The 19,791-nt window shown below is 48.0% G+C and overlaps 1 protein-coding gene across 2 annotated transcripts in view; it reads right to left on the reverse strand.

Annotated features, from left to right (window-relative positions):
* EVA1C (eva-1 homolog C) overlaps nt 1-19,791 on the reverse strand; it is a 105,898-nt gene that overhangs the window by 12,753 nt on the left and 73,354 nt on the right. For both annotated transcript variants that reach the window (XM_068978187.1, XM_068978178.1), the window contains 2 exons: nt 12,832-12,975; nt 669-749 (listed from right to left, as the gene is read on the reverse strand). In XM_068978187.1, coding sequence (XP_068834288.1) covers nt 669-749; nt 12,832-12,975 — 225 coding nt within the window. The remainder of the gene's footprint in view (nt 1-668; nt 750-12,831; nt 12,976-19,791) is intronic.

Consider the following 19,791-nt stretch of genomic DNA (forward strand, 5'->3'; position numbering starts at 1 on the left):
TTGAGACTAGGAGGAGTTCTATTTTCTTGATATTTTCCTGTGTGTTCCATATCAAGCGTACGTTAGTTTTACACTTAGAGGGAAAAGACTTCAGAAATGGAATTCAAGTAACACAAGACCAACTCTCAACCCACAATGTACAACATCTTACACAGACTCTCTTGGGGGCCTCTGTAGTTTCTATTAGGAGCCCCAAGGGTCTAAATTCCATTCTAGATTTGATTTTAAAGACAAACCCCAAATGTTCATTCCCTTATTTACCAAAGCCCAGGGAAAGCCTCAGGCAGAAGGGCATGTATGGATGGAGGTCTGCAGGCCAAGCCTGGGTCTAACCCTTCAGGTTCCCAAATGGGATCATCTTTCCAACAAGCCCATCAGATAATCCAGGAACCCCAGATTTACTTCTGAGCAGATCTCCTTTCTCAAGGTGATTTTTTCCTTTAGGAAATAAAGGGGAACGGAAGGAGGATTTACCCTACTTATAATTCAAAACACCACAGGTTGGCCACCGTGAGTAACCATCTGCCACAGCTCTGCCATCCTCAGAGCTGGCAGCTCACACACCTGAGGTCCCTTTGTATCCTAACCAGTGGGCATCCACCTGTGGTCACGTGGGGCTGTTCACCTTTACTTAACGAGAAATCTTGATAGTAAGCCATAAACATTACCATAGTCTCCATCTTTCTGCTTCACAGAAGGTTTTAGATTAGCAACTGATGGATCAATTGCCGTGAGTATATTCTTGGGAACTGAAAACCAAAAAGAGATATTTTAGATACTTTGGACACTTAACAGATCTTTAAAATGTCCTGTAGATAAGATTTTAAAAGATCGGTTTTCAAATCAGTACATATATCATTCACTCTGCTTGTCCAACACACTCACACAGATACACCAATGGTACCCACGTGATCATCAAATGTCCCAAAAAGGTCTATCTTGCAGTATTTTTTAAAAAAAAAAAAACCATAGAGAACAAATAAAGACGATATGGTATATCTATCCCATAGAATAATATTTAGTTGGCTTCCCTGGTGGCTCAGTGGTAAAGAATGCAGTGTAAGAGCTTCAGGTTCAATCCCTGCCTTCAGGAGGATCCCCTGGAAAAGGAAATGGCAACCCACTCCAGTGTTCTTGCCTGGGAAACCCCATAGACAGAGGAGCCTGGTGGGCTACAGTCCACGGGGTTGCAAATGAGCCAAACAAGACTTAGCGATATGGTGTATCTATCCAATAGAATATATTCAGCAACAGCAAGGAGTGGCGTCCAATCACTGGGGTCCTCTTGGTTTGCTTCCAGGACCCACCTTGAATACCAGAACACACAGGCGCTCAATTCCTTCACATAAAATGGCATCTGATTTGCATGTAACCCACCCAATATCTATTGTACACTTTAAACCATCTCTAGGTTACTGACAATACTTAATACAATGTAAATAGTCATAAGGGAAAGTGAAGTTGCTCAGTCGTGTCCGACTCTTTGCGACCCCATGAACCCGCAGCACGCTAGGCCTCCCTGTCCATCACCAACTCCCGGAGTCCACCCAAACTCATGTCTATTGAGTTGGTGATGCCATCCAGCCATCTCATCCTCTGTTGTCCCCTTCTCCTCTTGCCTCCAATCCCTCCCAGCCTCAGGGTCTTTTCCAATGAGTCAACTCTTCGCATGAGGTGGCCAAAGTATTGGAGTTTCAGCTTCAGTATCAGTCCTTCCAGTGAACACCCAGGACTGATCTCCTTTAGGATGGACTGGTTGGACCTCCTTGCAGTCCAAGGGACTCTCAAGAGTCTTCTCCAACACCACAGTTCAAAAGCAATTCTTCGGTGCTCAGCTTTCTTTATAGTCCAACTCTCACATCCATACATGACCACTGGAAAAACCATAGCCTTGACTAGATGGACCTTTGTTGGCAAAGTAATGTCTCTGCTTTTTAATATGCTGTCTAGGTTGGTCATAACTTTCCTTCCAAGGAGTAAGCATCTTTTAATTTCATGGCTGCAATCACCATCTGCAGTGATTTTGGAGCCCCAAAAAATAAAGTCTGACACTGTTTCCACTGTTTCTCCACCGATTTCCCATGAAGTGATGGGACCAGATGCCATGATCTTAGTTTTCTGAACGTTGATAATACTTAATACAATGTAAATAGTCACAAATACAACATAAATGTATTATTGTAAATAGTTGTCAATGTGGAGTAAATTCAAGTTTTGCTTTTTGGAACTTTCAGGAATTTTTTTTCAAATATGCTCAGTTCTGTGGTGGGTTGAATCCACGGGTGTGGAACCCACAGATACAGAAGGCCGACTGCTACAACATGGATAAACCTCAAAAATATTATGCTCAGTGAAAGAAGCCAGACACAGGACCACATATGGTATGATTCCATTCATATGAAATCTCCAGATAAAGTCAAGTTTATAGACACAGAAAGTAAACTAATGGTTCCCGTTGACTCAGTGGTAAGAATCTGCCTGTACTGCAGGAGACAACGAAGACATGGGCTCCATCCCTGGGTCGGGAAGATCCCCTGGAAGAGGAAATGGCAACCCACTCCAGTATTTTTCCTGGAGAATCTCATGGACAAAAGAGCCTGGCGAGCTCCAGGCCAGGGAGCTGCAAAAGGGTAGGACAGGACTGAGCAACTGAGCACACACAAGACCGAGGTGGGGACGGGGACGGACCACATGTGCCCACGAGGGAACTTTGGGGGATCACGGAGATGCTTTAAAATTGGAGGGTGGCGAAAGCTGCACCGCAGCCATGAAATTAAAAGACGCTTACTCCTTGGAAGAAAAGTTATGACCAACCTAGACAGCATATTCAAAAGCAGAGACATTACTTTGCCGACTAAGATCCGTCTAGTCAAGGCTATGGTTTTTCCAGTGGTCATGTATGGATGTGAGAGTTGGGACTGTGAAGAAGGATGAGTAGCTGAGTGCCGAAGAACTGATGCTTTTGAACTGTGGTGTTGGAGAAGACTCTTGAGAGTCCCTTGGACTGCGAGGAGATCCAACCAGTCCATTCTGAAGGAGATCAGTCCTGGGTGTTCTTTGGAAGGAATGATGCTAAAGCTGAAACTCCAGTACTTTGGCCACCTCGGGCGAAGAGTTGACTCATTGGAAAATACTCTGATGCTGGGAGGGATTGGGGGCAGGAGGAGAAGGGGATGCCAGAGGATGAGATGGCTGGATGGCATCACTGACTCAATGGACGTGAGTCTGAGTGAACTGCGGGAGTTGGTGATGGACAGGGAGGCCTGGCGTGCTGCGATTCATGGGGTCGCAGAGAGTCGGACACGACTGAGTACTGAACTGAACTGAACTGAAAGCTGCACTTGTGCAAATGCTCAGTTGTGCCCGACTCTTCGTGACCCCAGGCCCCTCCGTCCATGGGATTTCCCAGGTAAGAACGCTGCAGTGGGTTGTCATTTCCTTCTTCGTGGGATCTTTCTGACTCAGGGATCGAACCCACGTCTCCTACCTCGGCAGGCGAATTCTTTACCACTGAGCCACCTGGGAAGCCTGGTGAAGGCTGAACAGCTCTGAATGTTTACCAGAAATCACTGAATTGTTTCTACGTGAACTGAGTGAATTTTAAGGTATGTAAATCACACCTCAAGAACATTAATGCTGAACATCAACTTCTCTGAAATACAGTGAAACAAAATGAATGGAACCAACTCAAAACCCACCACTGACCTCTCCCAGCTGCAATTCTGCTTCCTGCCCACAGGTCTTAACTCTTTGCTTTGTTAATAAGCCTACAGAGAATTTGAAGGCTCCATGCTAGAATGGCAGCTCTCTGTATTGTAAGAAAGGATGACAGAAAGATAAAGACAGGGGGCAGTGTAATAGACTCCTATTGAAGGTGCTTCAAGAGTCCGCCAAATTGACCCTAAGAATAAACTACCCAGATCTCACGACCCTCCAGGCAAGGCAGATGTGATGGTGGCAGGAGTCAAAACTGGAGGGCAAAGCACGAGTTCTGAAGACCCCCGCACTGCAGCCCAGCTGGGAGAAGGGAGAGGAAGCCAAGTGTTTTCGCTGCAGAAAACTGTTTATTTTTATTTGTTCTTTGGCCCAGCTGGGATCTGGGAGAAGTGGCAACGGGAAATAGAAGTGACGCCAATACAAACTGGGCAAGTTCAACTGTGCTGAATTTTTTTTTTTTTTGCAAAAGCGCTGGTAAGACATTTCTAGCAGCAAGAAAACCTCATTTCCTTTCTCAAAGTGCTTAATAGACGTCTTCTGGGGGAGGTCCCAGGACGTTCCTATATTGTGAATATTCCACGAGCAGGAGGCCCTGGTGCCTTCGTGAGCATCAGCGGCGGGGGTCACTTTTCAGGGCGGCACGGTGACATTGCTGGAGGTGGTGGGCACTGTCCAGCCCTTCCCCAGGAATGCCCCTTGGCCAACAAGCCCACTGCTGATCCCGGGACCCCGGTGGTGCCCCGGAGAGCTGAGCTGTGCTGCCTCAGGTGCTTTCTGATGGAACAGGCTCTCCATCACTTCTGCACCCTGATCCCTCGGCAGGAGCGAGCTTTCTCTGCAGGAGTGGTGCTTCTTTCCCATGTCTCATCTCTTGGTTTGTTCTCAAGATGCAGTGGGAGGAGAGCTGGGATCCCTGAAAATGCCAGAGGCTTTTCAATGCAGGAAAGACGGACTGCTCGGAAATGAAGGGCATTGTGGGATGAGTTTTGCAGAATAAAACATGAATCGCCTGTGTATGCTATAGGTTGGGCTTCCCTTGTGGCTCAAGAATCTGCTTGCAATGTGGGACCTGGGTTCGATCCCTGGGTTGGGAAGATCCCCTGGAGAAGGGAAAGGCTACCCACTCCAGTATTCTGGCCTGGAGAATTCCATGGACTGTACAGTCCATGGGGTCATAAAGAGTCGGACATGACTGAAAGACTTTCACTTTTTCCACAGGCTATAGTTACAGGGAACTTGCCCATTTACTGCAGGAAAACAGCTCTCACAGTGGGCGAATCTTTTTGGACCTTTAAAATGACAACAGTTATGAACACACCTGTCAGATTCTCGTATCTCCTGTTTCAAACTGATTCAGAATAAGGACAGACACTGGGTGTGAATTACTACCACCCCACAAACCCAGCCCTCTCCATATAAAGTGAAAAGTGTTAGTTGCTCAGTCCTGTCTGACTCTTTGTGGCCCCATGGACTGCAGCCCATCAGGCTCGTCTGCCCATGGAATTCTCCAGGCCAGAATACTGGAGGGGGTTGCCATGCCCTCCTCCAGGGGATCTTCCAGACCCAGGGATCAAACCTGGATTTCCCGTATTGCAGGTGAATTCTTTACTGTCTGAACCACTGGGGGAGCCAGAAAACCACTTTTCATGGAGCTCCCATGAAGTGTGGGCTCCTGTGCTCAGCATGCAGTCCTCTCAGTGAAGACGTGTAACATCCCCATTCCTGCAGATGGGAAGACTGAGGCTCAGCATGCAGTCCTCTCAGTGAAGACGTGTAACATCCCCATTCCTGCAGATGGGAAGACTGAGGCTCAGCATGCAGTCCTCTTAGGGACTGAGTCCTCTTAGTGAAGACGTGTAACATCCCCATTCCTGCAGATGGGAAGACTGAGGCTCAGCATGCAGTCCTCTTAGGGACTGAGTCCTCTTAGTGAAGACGTCTTACATCCCCATTCCTGCAGATGGGAAGACTGAGGCTCAGCATGCAGTCCTCTCAGTGAAGATGTCTTACATCCCCATTCCTGCAGATGGGAAGACTGAGGCTCAGCATGCAGTCCTCTTAGGGACTGAGTCCTCTTAGTGAAGACGTGTAACATCCCCATTCCTGCAGATGGGAAGACTGAGGCTCAGCATGCAGTCCTCAGGGACTGAGTCCTCTCAGTGAAGATGTGTAACATTCCCATTTCTGCAGATGGGAAGACTGAGGCTCAGAGACGCACCATTACCTGGTAAGAGTGAAGCTTCAATTCCTAGTCTCACTCATACATGCCCTTGCTCTTTTCTGTGACACTGGGACATTCAGCCTCTGGCAACTGGATAAAGGAGAGGATGAGACGGCTGGATGAGTGTGAGCAAGCTCTGGGAGACGGTGAAGGACAGGGAAGCCTGGCGTGCTGCAGTCCGTGGGGTCCCAAAGAGTCGTGGAAAAGTACAATACAATAAGGCAGGCAGATTCTTATTTTGGGGGTACATGCTCAGGAAATACCAGGGGGAAACCCTGAGGCCTGATTTGCCTTGCCCATCAGGCCTCTGCCGCATGACCTTGTCACGGGTGGGATTCCTCACGCTGGCTCCCGGCAGGACACGACTGAGCGACTGAACAACAACAACAATGAAGACACAAAGCGATTCCCACTCAGATCGTCCCTCTCCAGTCTGTTACATAAAACCAGAGATGACGATCCTAATGGGCTCCGACAGTTCGCTAAATTTAGGCAGGCCCCCTTCCTTAATTTATTTTCTCCCTGAATAAGTCTGTGTCAAGCCTGGACCAGAGCAGCTTTAATAAAGAAGCCTCCACGGGTTGAAATTAGAGCCCCAAGTAATTTTTCCCATCAGAGACAAAAGAGCTCTGCTTCACTGTTGCTGTTTTTCACTAGTCACCCACGCTGCACGAGCATCTCTGGATCCTGGCATCCCCAGATCCTGGCATCCCCTCATCCTGCCTGTCCCAAACCTGCACCACCCATTCCTCCTGTCTGCAGTCCCGGCACTTTCTATCCCTCCTGTGCCCCAAGGCCAGCACCACTGAAGGAGGTACCCCGCATTCTGGCACCACCGTCCCTCTTGTCCCCACATCCTCTCGGTGCCCATCTCCTGGGAGGAGCCGCAGACTCCTCACGAGGTCCGCGTGTTTCCTGTCCCTCTCAGGAACTGTCAGGGCAGGGATGCGGGATGTCCCTCTGTCCCGGTGACCCTCAGGATCACTGGCTTTGAGTCCAGGGAGAAGCCCTCTCTGAGAAGGAGAGGGGAAAAGCTGATCGAGTTCTCTGGGTCTGCCTCCTCCTATTAGGAAGAAAGTCTAAAACCTAATCCCACCCAAGAAGTGTGGCTAATAACAAAATTTGGATAAAAATTGAGAGCCAGGACCTCATCTAGCCATGCATTAAAGAAGAGTGCTCAAGCAAAACATCTCCCAGCACAATCAATGACCAAGGGTCTGACATCAGCCAGACCCGCTGCCTACAAGTTCAAAGAGCAAAAGGCCCCTGCAGCCTGGATCATCCCCCTGAGGGGACACGGAGAGGCTGAAACTCTAGCCCAGCCAAAGAGCAGTGAGGGAGGGAGAGGCGGGGTTAACTGGAGCCAAAAAATAGGAGGCGTGTTATTAAAGTGCAAATTACTTACGGTCCCAGAGAAAACCCTCCAAAGGCTCCCCTCTGCCCTTAGTGTTAAGTTGCTAAGTCACGTCCAGCTCTCTGTAACCCCTGGACTGTAGCCCAGCAGGCTCCTCTGTCCATGGGATTTCCCGGGCAAGAATGCTGGAGAGGGTTATCACTGCTTTCTCCAGGGGATCTTCCCAACCCAGGGATTGAACCCAGGTCTCCTGCACTGCAGGCAGATTCTTTTACCATCTGAGCCACCAGGTGCCCTCAGTTACAAGCCAATCCTCAGTCTCCCATCTCTGAGGCCCCTCAGCCCTGTGCTCACCTCCCAGTATTTGCCTGCCCTGCACCTTGCTGACTCTTACCCACCTGGTCTCATTTGACCCACTCCCCTGGGAAGCCCTCCTGGTCTGCTACCTCACCGGGGTCTGGAATCACCACATTTCATCCCATGAGGGCAGGGACCACAGTGCTCACTCCCCCCAACCCAAGGGGTGGGGTAGCCTCCTGCGTGGGCACCTCAAGATTGCTGGGCAGAACAGCAAAGCCCGAGTGGAGACTGCAGTTAGAAGCCAGATATTGGAACAGACATCAGTGGGGTGGACCTTCCCTGAGTCTTGGGCTCCCCTGATAGCTCAGTCAGTAAAGAATCCGCCTGCAGTGCAGGAGACCCTGGTTCAATTCCTGGGTCGGGAAGATCCGCTGGAGAAAGGATAGCTGCCCACTCCAGTATTCTAGGGCTTCTCTGGTGGCTCAGCTGGTAAAGAATCTGTCTGCAATGTGCAAGACCTGGGTTCCATCCCTGGGTTGGGAAGATCCCCTGGAGAAGGGAAAGGCTACCCACTCCAGTGTTCTTGGGCTTCTCTGGTGGCTCAGCTGGTAAAGGATTTGCCTGCCATGCGGGAGACCTGGGTTCGATCCCTGGGTTGGGAAGATCCCCTGGAGAAGGGAAAGGCTACCCACTCCAGTGTTCTGGCCTGGAGAATTCCATGGACTGTATAGTCCTTGGGGTCGCAAAGAGTCAGATGCGACTGAGAGACTTTCCTCACTTCCCTGAGCCTCTTATGTAAGAGCATCTTGATTAGGGTGGGAGGTTGGCTGGGCCGCTCTCTGGCAGCCAAGTTTATCATCATAGAATGTCACATGGTCTCCGGCCAAGGCAGATCACAGGAGGGGGCTACCTGACGCCAGCCCAGCCAAAGCAACAGCTCTCTGGTAGGAATTTCAAAGGAAGTTGCCAGATTGGCAGTCTGCATATTGTCAGGACATAAAAGTGTAACGTCAGAATCACCTGGGTTGTGGGGATGACTGTATGTCATCTAGCCCACACTCAGAGAAAACCCGGAGAGGGGAGAGAGAGGAGGAGACAGACAGGCAGAGAGACTCCATGCTCGTGAAGTTTCTGGTTTAGTCCCACCCTGAGGCTTTCTTTCCCAGTCTGGCTTCTGAAGATGGCCTTCTACCCATAAGCTACCTCCCCAACCCAACTCACTTCTGGCTTAAACCGGCTCAAATTGGTTTCTTCACTCATATCCAAAGGAGTAAGACAGATCTGCTTAGAAATTAATTCCTGACATCCTTCATTTCTGTATGAACTTCCACATCAGTGGGAATATTTTTTTTTAATATAAAATGCCCCCATTCCATGCCCCATTCGGTGAACTAACAAAAATACAGAGACATTGCAAATCACTTTCTAAAGATTCAAGTTTCACAGTGATGAGCCATCTGTCAGGGGGAGAAATGATTTTAAAATGTCAACCACTTAGAAGGTGATTAGAAGTGATGAGAAGTTGCCTGAGAAGGCATCTGTTTGGATGGGGAAGCGGGGAGGAGAGGTTGGGGACCCTGAGCTGCTCAGAGAGTGACAGTCACCCCCCGCCCTTAGAATAACTCCTGGAACCACAGGGAAGACAAGGGGAGAACTGTCCATGGTCCCACATGGGGAACCAAGACGCAAAGCCCCCTCTCTGACCTCGGCCTCCTATCCTCCAATGAACTCACTCAGATGCCTCCCCTGCCATCCTCTGACCTCATCCGAGGAGCCCTTGTTCCCCTGCCAGCCTCACGCATCCAGCTGGACGTACCCACCGACCTGGCAGACCAACATCCCTGAGAACTTTGACCACTAACCCCACAGGCCCCCGGCATACCTAGCTCGCATCACCACCGTCCTTTCTGAAGTCAGCCTGTCCTCTGGCCCCCACGGCCCTCCCTTCAGACTTTCACCTCCTCTATCCCCTCTCCCCTCCCCACCATGCCCCATCCTCGCAGCCGACCACCTCAGCTCACACTTCTTTTGAGAAGATGAGAGGCACGCGGTTGGAACTCCAGGCCGTCCCTCCATCCACTCCCAGAGCGTCTGCTCCCACCCCTATGGTGAGAAAGGACACATCCGCTGGCCCTCGCCACCTTCTCTGGACCCCAATCTTTCCAAATAGGCCAGGTGCCTCCAGCATCTCAAATTATCTTCCTACTTTCCCAAACCTCTCCAATCCACCCAATTTGTACCTTGTCTTCTAGCCCGCGTCCAGTCTAACTGGTCTCTGCGTCCGTCCCACTCCAGCCCACCCTCTACCTTTTAGCAGGAGGGGTCCTTTAAGAGTCTAAACATCATCACCGAATGAGTCTCCCATTGGCACCTCCTCCCAGGCCCCACAGGACCTGATCCTGGCCCCCTCATGTACCGTCTCACCCACCTCCGTCCTCACCCACTCACCCCTCCTCTCCCACTCAGCACCTGCCAGCTCATGCCTGCCCACCCCTCAGAGCACAGGGGCAAATTCACCCCCAAGGAAGGTTCTCTGTGGAAGATTTCTCAACCTTCCCCCCAAGCTAAAAGGGCCCCTCTACCATTTTCCTTCTACACAGCATCCTGGCCTTTTCTCTAACTTATTTGGCTGCACCGGGTCTTACTTGCGGCATGTGGATTCTCCCCGACCAGGGATCTAACCTCGGGCCCCCACACTGGGAGCTGAGTCCTAGCCCCTGGACCGCCAGGGAAGCCCCATCCTACCCTTTGCTGAAGCATCATTCATCGCAGTGGGTAATGACAGGTTTCTTTCTTTGGTGATTTGTTTAATGCTCATCTCTCTTCCCCAGGGCTTTCCTCGTGGCTCAGACGGTAAAGGATCTGCCTGCTATGTGGGAGACCTGGGTTCAGTCCTTTCCCCTGGAGGAGGGCACGGCAACCCACTTCTTTCCTGGAGAATCCACGGACAGAGGAGCCTGGTGGGCTACAGTCCATGGGGTTGCAGAGTCTGACACAACTGAGCCGTTAAGCGCATCTCTCTTCCTCCACTGATAATTCATAATGGCGTCTTTTCTTTTTTTAACTAAAACACACCCACAGCACGCTGAATGAGTGATTGAAGGAGAGGGAGCTTGGGCTGGGACGTGCGACTCCTCAGGTCCTGAAAGCCCCCCCGTCTTAGCTAAAAGGAGCCTCAGCCTGGGCATGGCCCTCGCCTCACCCGTGAAGGCACACCAGGAAATCCACCTTATTTGCAGGTTATTGTCCTGCCCTTCCTTCCACGCTCATTTAGAGAGACCTGCAGTTACTGGAACTTCAGACTGATCTGTGCAGCTTCTTGGGGCTCCCCAGGTGGTGCTAGTGGTAAAGAACCCGCCTGCGAACGCAGGAGACGTAAGAGACGCAGGCTCCATCCCTGAGTGCAGAAGATCCCCTGGAGGAGGGCACGGCAACCACTCCAGCATTCTTGCCTTGGAGAATCCCATGGACAGAGGAGCCTGGCAAGGCTGCAGTCCATGGGGTCACACAGAGTCGGACACGACTGAAGCCATTTAGAACACACATGTGACTTCTTGGGTTTCTTGAGGAAACAGCCAGAATAGGTTCCAAGCTACCCAGAGCTGCTTCACACGGGAACCAGTAAAGACTGGAAGGCAAATAAAACCGTGCCTCCTGGAACGTGAATGTGGGCGCTATTATTTTGGGAATATATTTCTGTAGTTACTTCACGGTACCTATTCCAGCTCTGATATTACAGAGGACATACTTAGCTCAGGATATAAAAGGCTGGCGTTGCAACAAAATATTATTGAGCTGTAAAAAGGACTGATGTACTGGCATGTACTCCAACATAGATGCACCTTGAAAACACACTAGGTAAAGAAGCCAGTCACAGAGAATCACACATTGTCCAATTCCATTCATACGAAATGTCCAGGAGAGGTAAATCCATAAGATGGAAAGTGCTGGTTGCTTGAGGTGGGACTGGGGGGCGAGGGGTGGATTGGGGGTGACTGCTAAAGGGTCCGGGGTTTCTTTGGAAGGTGATGAGACTGTTCTTAAATTTTTAGAAAAATTTCATTTATTTTGCTGACTGTGCATATGTGATCTTAGTTTCCTGACCAGGGATCGAACTTCTACCCCTTCAGTAGAAGCTTGGAATCTTAACACTGGGCCACTGAGGAATTCCCACGAATGTTCCTAAGTTAATTTCAAGGGGAGTTGCACAATTCTGTGACTCTATTGAGACCTCTGATTTGTATAATTAAAGGGTGAACTGTATAGTTTGTGATTTATAGCTCAATAAAGCTGTTTAAAAAAAAGAAGAAGAAAAGGCTAGGGGTATCTGGCAGGGAGAAAGAGGTTTCCATGAGCACAAGTATTGGGTTCTTCAGTTATGACGTTCTTTGCTTTTCCTTTGCTTCTATACTTATTTGAAAAAAGAAAAAAAAAACAAAACTAACCCTCAGCAGTCCACGTGTCAGGATTACAAACCAGAAATCCATGGTCCCCTCAGAGGGTAATTAACACTTGATTTTTAAATGTAGCTTTATAAAATTGGAATCAGTTGAACCCAGAATTTCATTTGATGATTGGAAGACACTAGGAAAACAAAGTAAGGCTATCATGTAAGATATTTAAAGGCTGTAGGTAAGCCTTTGATCTGTTGGCTTAACCCCAGGAATGCATCGATAAAATGCCTATTGGCAGTCCAGAGAATTAGTCATTTTAGGGCCCAAACACAAGACTGGAAGATTAATTAGGAGTCAAGCAATACTCCGTGAACTTGCATGGCATATCCATAAATTCTAGAGCCTCCTGAGAACTCAGATTAAAATCGTTCTTCTCAGTGACATCTACTTTATCCCATTTCCTTATTCTTCTCCTTCCATCCGTCCCCTCTTGCTGCCAATCTGATTACTAAAAGCACTTTTTTTTTGGGGGGGGGCACCACATGGCATGCAGGATCTTAGTTTCCCTACTAGGATCGAACCCATGTCCCCTGCAGTGGAAGGGCAGAGTCCTAACCACTGCACCACAGGGAAGTGGTTCAAAACTGGGTCAAATTTTGACCCAAGAAAATTCTGTCGCTCATGACATGGACATTATAAACAAGGATAAAGGACAGGAGGAAGGCTCATGAGTATGAGAGAAGACAACACAGTGTCCGGGTGTGTTGGGCAGATGCCATGGCTTGTTGCTCCAAACCTCCCAGGAGACAGGGTCTCCAAACGGCTGGCAGAGGGTGTATCCTTACCACACGCGTAGAAGACCGAGAGGTATTTTTTCACTCCTGGCAGACAGGGGCTTCCGAAGTGGCGGTTGTTGACGAGGACTTTGCACCTCTGCTTTCCGTAACATCTCCTGGATAACACGTGCAGAGCCGAGTAAGACAGGCAATCTGAGAGGCAGGAGACATCAAACACTTCTAGGTTAGAATCCATGTATGGCTTCGGTTATTTTCTGAGCCGGACTTCACAGTTCATGGAGATCAGCTGTGATTACTCGATCATTTTCCGTCTCATTAAAGCACCCCACAGTAGGCTGAATACCATACAGGCAGTGCTGGAAGGGCTTACTTTAATCAGCTTACTCTAATACTCTGCCGTCACGGTCTGAAAACCTATCTATATATTATATTCTGTTATATATCATAATGTTAGCTATTTACTAAAATTTCGTTTTCTCTCTTTGGTTTTGATTGGAATATAATTGCTTTATATAATGCTGTGTTAGTTTCTGCCGTACAACATGAATCAGCTATAGGTATGCATCCGTGCCCTCCCTCTTGAGCTTCCCTCTCAGCCACACCCCCATCCCAACCTTCTAGGCCGTCACCGGGCACCAGACTGAGTTCCCTGTGCTGAGAGCAGCTTCCACTGACGATGTACATCCGTCAGCGCTCCTCTCTCAGTTCACCGCCCTTCTCGTTTCCCCCGCTGTGTCCGCACTTCAGTTCTCTGCATCCACGTCTCTATTTCCGCCCTGCAAACAGGTTCATCTGTACCATTTCCCTAGATTCTGTATATACGCATTAACACGCGATATCTGTTTTTCTCTCCTTGACTTCACGCTGTATGACAGACTCAAGGTGCACCCGCGTCTCTACAAATGAGCCAATCAGAAATCCTTATATATTTTTGAACAAGGGGGCCTACATTTGTGTTTTACACGGCCTCTGCCCAGTCACGTAACTGGTCTTGCACACACAACAGGCAAAACATGTAGAACACTGAATAAAGATTCTTTCTTTTACTCCTTTAGTTTAGTTATTGGTTACAGCTCTTTGAAACAGTTTAGTTACTAGTTGATTTTGAGAATCCTTCTCTCCTATGTGAACATAAGCACTATGAGGACAGGGGCTATTTCTGTGTTGTTCATCATCTAATTTTTCCAGCCTGACCAGCTGTGGAGATCCAGTAGCTGATGAATGAATGAATGAATGAGCAACGGGCGGATGGATGAATAAACATTTGGACAGCTTTTTCAGCACCCTGGCACAAGGTCTTCACAGTTACTAAATATTAACTGAACATGTACGGAGAATGAAGCACTCTGCCATGTGCAGCCAGAAAAAGACAGCGGAGAGAAGCCCGCCTTGCCTCCACAGGCTGTGCGATGCGGCTGGAAGACAGAGCCCACACAGGTGACCTGCCGTCTAACAACATGAAGGGTGAGGACCAGCGGTGACTGGTTTAGACAGCACGTGACGGGGTCGGAGGAGGCAGAGATTGCTGGGGACCAGAGTGGCCAAGACAGGCTTTGTGGAGGAGGGGGCTTGGTCCTTGGAGAAGGATGAACTGGGTACCGGCAGACCAAGAGAGAAAGGTATGAACACCAAAGTCAGCGAGCCGGAAGCACTTAGCGGGCGTCTAGGGGCTGAGCCTGAGCTGGAACAGCAGGTGCGGGCAGGGAAGCTGCGGTACTCAACGAGGAAAAGTGAAAGACAGCAAGGTCCAACTTCTTCTGAACACTGAGCTAGAGACTTGGAGCTCTATTCTGCAAATGCCAGGGGGCCCAAGAAACGCCACGATGCTTGTGTCCTTTGGGGACATCGCTATTGGGCGCCCTGAGAGAGACAAGGAACCAAAAGGAGGGAGACTGGTTTGGAAGCAACTTTAATCATACACATTGGGAGGAGTTAAGGGCTTGAACAGCAGGGAACAGAGAGGGAGAGAATTATAGAGACTTTGCAAAGTTCAGCTGACTTACAGTAAAAGCAAACATTCTGTCGAGGCTGCGTTCTCAGCACTCATGTGTCTTATGAGATAGGTTGTCTATTATACCTTTTAAATTACATAGAAAATATACAGAGAATATGATATTAGCATCATAAGTTGTTTATATAACAGTATGCAGCTAGATAAAGGTGGGGAAGCTTACATCTCAGAGAAGTTCCATCTCTCTCTCATATTAATATTTTAGAGATCTGTAACAGTCCAGTTGTAAGCAAGAATCTGTGATAAACACCAAAAAGGTGGGAAGACAACGATCTTAAGGAAATGACAAGTAAACCAATTCAGTTCAGTCGCTCAGTCGTGTCTGACTCTTTGCGACCCCATGAATCACAGCACGCCAGGCCTCCCTGTCCATCACCAACTCCCGCAGTTCACTCAGACTCATGTCCATCGAGTCAGTGATGCCATCCAGCCATCTCATCCTCGGTCGTCCCCTTCTCCTCCTGCCCCCAATCCCTCCCAGCATCAGAGTCTTTTCCAATGAGTCAACTCTTTGCATGAGGTGGCCAAAGTACTGGAGTTTCAGCTTTAGCATCATTCCTTCCAAAGAAATCCCAGGGCTGATCTCCTTCAGAATGGACTGGTTGGATCTCCTTGCAGTCCAAGGGACTCGTAAGAGTCTTCTCCAACACCACAGTGAAAAAGCATCAATTCTTCAGCGCTCAGCCTTCTTCACAGTCCAACTCTCACATCCATACATGACCACAGGAAAAACCATAGCCTTGACTTGATGGACCTTAGTCGGCAAAGTAATGTCTCTGCTTTTGAATATACTATCTAGGTTGGTCATAACTTTTCTTCCAAGGAGTAAGCGTCTTTTGATTTCATGGCTGCAATCACCATCTGCAGTGACTTTGGAGCCCAAACAAATAAACTCTGACACTGTTTCCACTGTTTCCCCATCGATTTCCCAAGAAGTGATGAGACCAGATGCCATGATCTTCGTTTTCTGAATGTTGAGCTTTAAGACAACTTTTTCACTCTCCTCTTTCACTTTCATCAAGAGGCTTTTTAGCTCCTCTTCACTTTCTGCCATAAAGGTGGTGTCATCTGGATATCTGAGGTTATTGATATTTCTCCCAGCAATCTTGATTCCAGCTTGTGTTTCTTCCAGTCCAGCATTTCTCATGATGTACTCTGCATAGAAGTTAAATAAGCAGGGTGACAATATACAGCCTTGACATACTCCTTTCCCTATTTGGAACCAGTCTGTTGTTCCATGTCCAGTTCTAACTGTTGCTTCCTGACCTGCATACAGATTTCTCAAGAGACAAGTCAGATGGTCTGGTATTCCCATCTCTTTCAGAATTTTCCACAGTTTATTGTGATCCACACAGTCAAAGGCTTTGGCATAGTCAAGAAAGCAGAAATAGATGTTTTTCTGGAACTCTCTTGCTTTTTCCATGATCCAGTGGATGTTGGCAATTTGATCTCTGGTTCCTCTGCCTTTTCTAAAACCAGCTTGAACATCAGGAAGTTCATGGTTCACGTATTGCTGAAACCTGGCTTGGAGAATTTTGAGCATTACTTTACTAGCATGTGAGATGAGTTCAATTGTGCGGTAGTTTGAGCATTCTTTGGCATTGCCTTTCTTTGGAATTGGAATGAAAACTGACCTTTTCCAGTCCTGTGGCCACTGCTGAGTTTTCCAAATTTGCTGGCATATTGAGTGCAACACTTTCACAGGATCATCTTTCAGGATTTGAAACAGCTCAATTGGAATGCCATCACCTCCACTAGCTTTGTTCGTAGTGATGCTTTCTAAGGCCCACTTGACTTCACATTCCGGGATGTCTGGCTCTAGATTAGTGATCACATCATCATGATTATCTGGGTCATGAAGGTCTATTTTGTACAGCTCTTCTGTGTATTCTTGCCACCTCTTCTTAATGTCTTCTGCTTCTGTTAGGTGCAGACCATTTCTGTCCTTTATTGAGCCCATCTTTGCATGAAATGTTCCCTTGGTGTCTCCAATTTTCTTGAAGAGATCTCGATAGTCTTTCCCATTCTGTTGTTTTCCTCTGTTTCTTTGCATTGATCACTGAGGAAGGCTTTCTTATCTCTTCTTGCTATTCTTTGGAACTCTGCATTTAGATGCCTATATCTTTCCTTTTCTCCTTTGCTTTTTGCCTCTCTTCTTTTCACAGCTATTTGTAAGGCCTCCCCAGACAGCCATTTTGCTTTTTTGCATTTCTTTTCCATGGGGATGGTCTTGATCCCTGTCTCCTATACAATGTCACGAACCTCATTCCATAGTTCATCAGGCACTCTATCTATCAGATCTAGGCCCTTAAATCTATTTCTCACTTCCACTGTATAATCATAAGGGATTTGATTTAGGTCATACCTGAATGGTCTAGCGGTTTTCCCTACTTTCTTCAATTTAAGTCTGAATTTGGTAATAAGGAGTTCATGATCTGAGCCAGTCAGCTCCTGGTCTTGTTTTTGTTGACTGTATAGAGCTTCTCCATCTTTGGCTGCATAGAATATAATCAATGTGACTTCGGTGTTGACCATCTGGTGATGTCCATGTGTAGAGTCTTCTCTTGTGTTGTTGGAAGAGGGTGTTTGCTATGACCAGTGCACTTTCTTGGCAAAACTCTATTAGTCTTTGCCCTGCTTCATTCCGCATTCCAAGGCCAAATTTGCCTGTTATTCCAGGTGTTTCTTGACTTCCTACTTTTGCATTCCAGTCCCCTATAATGAAAAGGACATCTTTTTTGGGTGTTAGTTCTAAAAGGTCTTGTAGGTCTTCATAGAACCGTTCAACTTCAGCTTCTTCATATATGAAACATATAGATATATTTATTTATATGTGTATTTTTATATTCTCACATATAATAATATATGGAGCATGCTTACATGACCATATAAACATATGGTTTTTCCTGTGGTCATGTATGACTGTGAGAGTTGGACTATGAAGAAGGCTGAGCACCGAAGAATTGATGCTTTTGAACTGTGGTGTTGGAGAAGACTCTTGACAGTCCCTTGGACTGCAAGGAGATCCAACCAGTCCATTCTGAAGGAGATCAACCCTGGGATTTCTTTGGAAGGAATGATGCTAAAGCTGAAACTCCAGTACTTTGGCCACCTCATGCAAAGAGTTGACTCATTGGAAAAAACTCTGATGCTGGGAGGGATTGGGGGCAGGAGGAGAAGGGGACGACCGAGGATGAGATGGCTGGATGGTGTCACTGACTCAATGGATGTGAGTCTGAGTGAACTGCGGGAGTTGGTGATGGACAGGGAGACCTGGCGTGCTGCGATTCATGGGGTCGCAAAGAGTCGGACACGACTGAGCGACTGAACTGAACTGATAAATGTGTGTGTATATATATGTGCATATGTATGAATATATATGTACATATTTTGTGATATATCATGTTTGATTTAGTTGCCAAGTCATGTCCAACTCTTTTGTTACCCTGTGGACTGTAGCCCATCAGGTTCCTCTGTCCGTTGGATTTTCCAGGCAAGAACCCTGGAGTGGGTTGCCATTTCTTTCTCCATGTTATATACCTAAAAGTATGTAATATGTATATCTCAGCAAATGGTGAGGAACATTATGAGGAAGGCACTTGATCTGAATATCTTCATGAAGGTTCTGGTTTATTTGCCAAGTCCAGTCCCACGATGCCTGGTCACTGGAGTGCAGGGCACACAGTAGCCACCCAACAATGATGTATTCAATGAATGGACTGGTGGACCGCCCTGGACACCAGGAAATGCAAACGCCCCATACACCTGGCTTTGGAATGTGTTCTGGGAGGGTGACCCTTGAGTTCGAATCTATGCTGAGAGAAGCTGCCTGGAGGGGCTGCCAGAAGCTGTCATCTTCTTGTCAGCCCCTCGGTCAGTTCTACCTGGCAACTTGCATCTGTTTTCTGGCAGCTTCTGAATATTTCGGTCTACAGGATGCATCTTGCTGGACTGAATTTGGTGGGGTTCTCATGAATGACAGAGAAGTAAACGAAGCAAGTCAGGCAGCCATTGAGGACGGAATGAAATGTTTTGAAGTGCCAGAGCGTCAAGCATGTCTCTGTGAAGAGTAAAGACTAACGGCCTGAACAGTGTTCTGGCAGCCCACCTAGGGCTCACATCAGACCACGTAAAGTGGGCTTGATAAAGAGACTTTAGAAAGGTGGGAATGGGATATGAACACCTCAAAGGATGGTGCAGGGCCCCGAGGAGGAACAGCAGAGAGAGGCTACCAGTCCCAAGCCTGAGGGGCGAGGGTAGGGGTTTCCAGGACACAGGCTGCCCCACCCAGCGGGCTGCTGCATGGAGCTGGGTCTGCAGTGGGCGCTTGTGACGCTCCCGGTGAGTCATGTTGTGTTCCCTTAGCCGCTTTTGTGCCTGGATCTCTCATTGGATGGGGAGCTCCTGGAGGGCACTGGGGTTTCTCTGCTGTTTGCCCAGCACCTACTATCTGTTCAGCTCACTAAGACTCTGTGTTCCTCCCCCATAGCTCGAGGAACATCATTTTTACCGTCTTTCTGTGAGACTTGTGCAAAGCAACTGCAGGAGTCAAAGCCCGCGTCAATGTGAGCTGTTCTCACCAGCTGTCGCTGAGGTTGAATGAGCTCCCTCGCGGAGCCTGTTTCCTCAGCGGGACAGTGACGATGCAGAGAGCAGTGCTGGTTTACTGGTTGGCATGACTACTGCACGAAGGTTACATTTAGGGGGCCCAATGGCAGCATCCAGTGTTCGTCAGTTACATCGGGCCACTACCTTAGATAGGAAAGCAGTACTTCTACAAAAGGCCTTTGGGGCTTAGATAATTTATAGTCTAAACTAAATGCCTTCTTTGGTTCTTTCAAGTGAAAACAGGCATCTGGAATGATGAGGCCTATATACTACAGCTTAATCTGCAAATAAACACACACGCACACAAATACTGGAAGGAGAATCACTAAGATTCTCAGGGCGCTATTTTTGGCTGATGATTTTCCCCCCTATTGATTTTAAGATACTTT

Source organism: Capricornis sumatraensis, chromosome 1, assembly GCF_032405125.1.
Source record: "Capricornis sumatraensis isolate serow.1 chromosome 1, serow.2, whole genome shotgun sequence".
Classification (NCBI taxonomy): domain Eukaryota; kingdom Metazoa; phylum Chordata; class Mammalia; order Artiodactyla; family Bovidae; genus Capricornis; species Capricornis sumatraensis.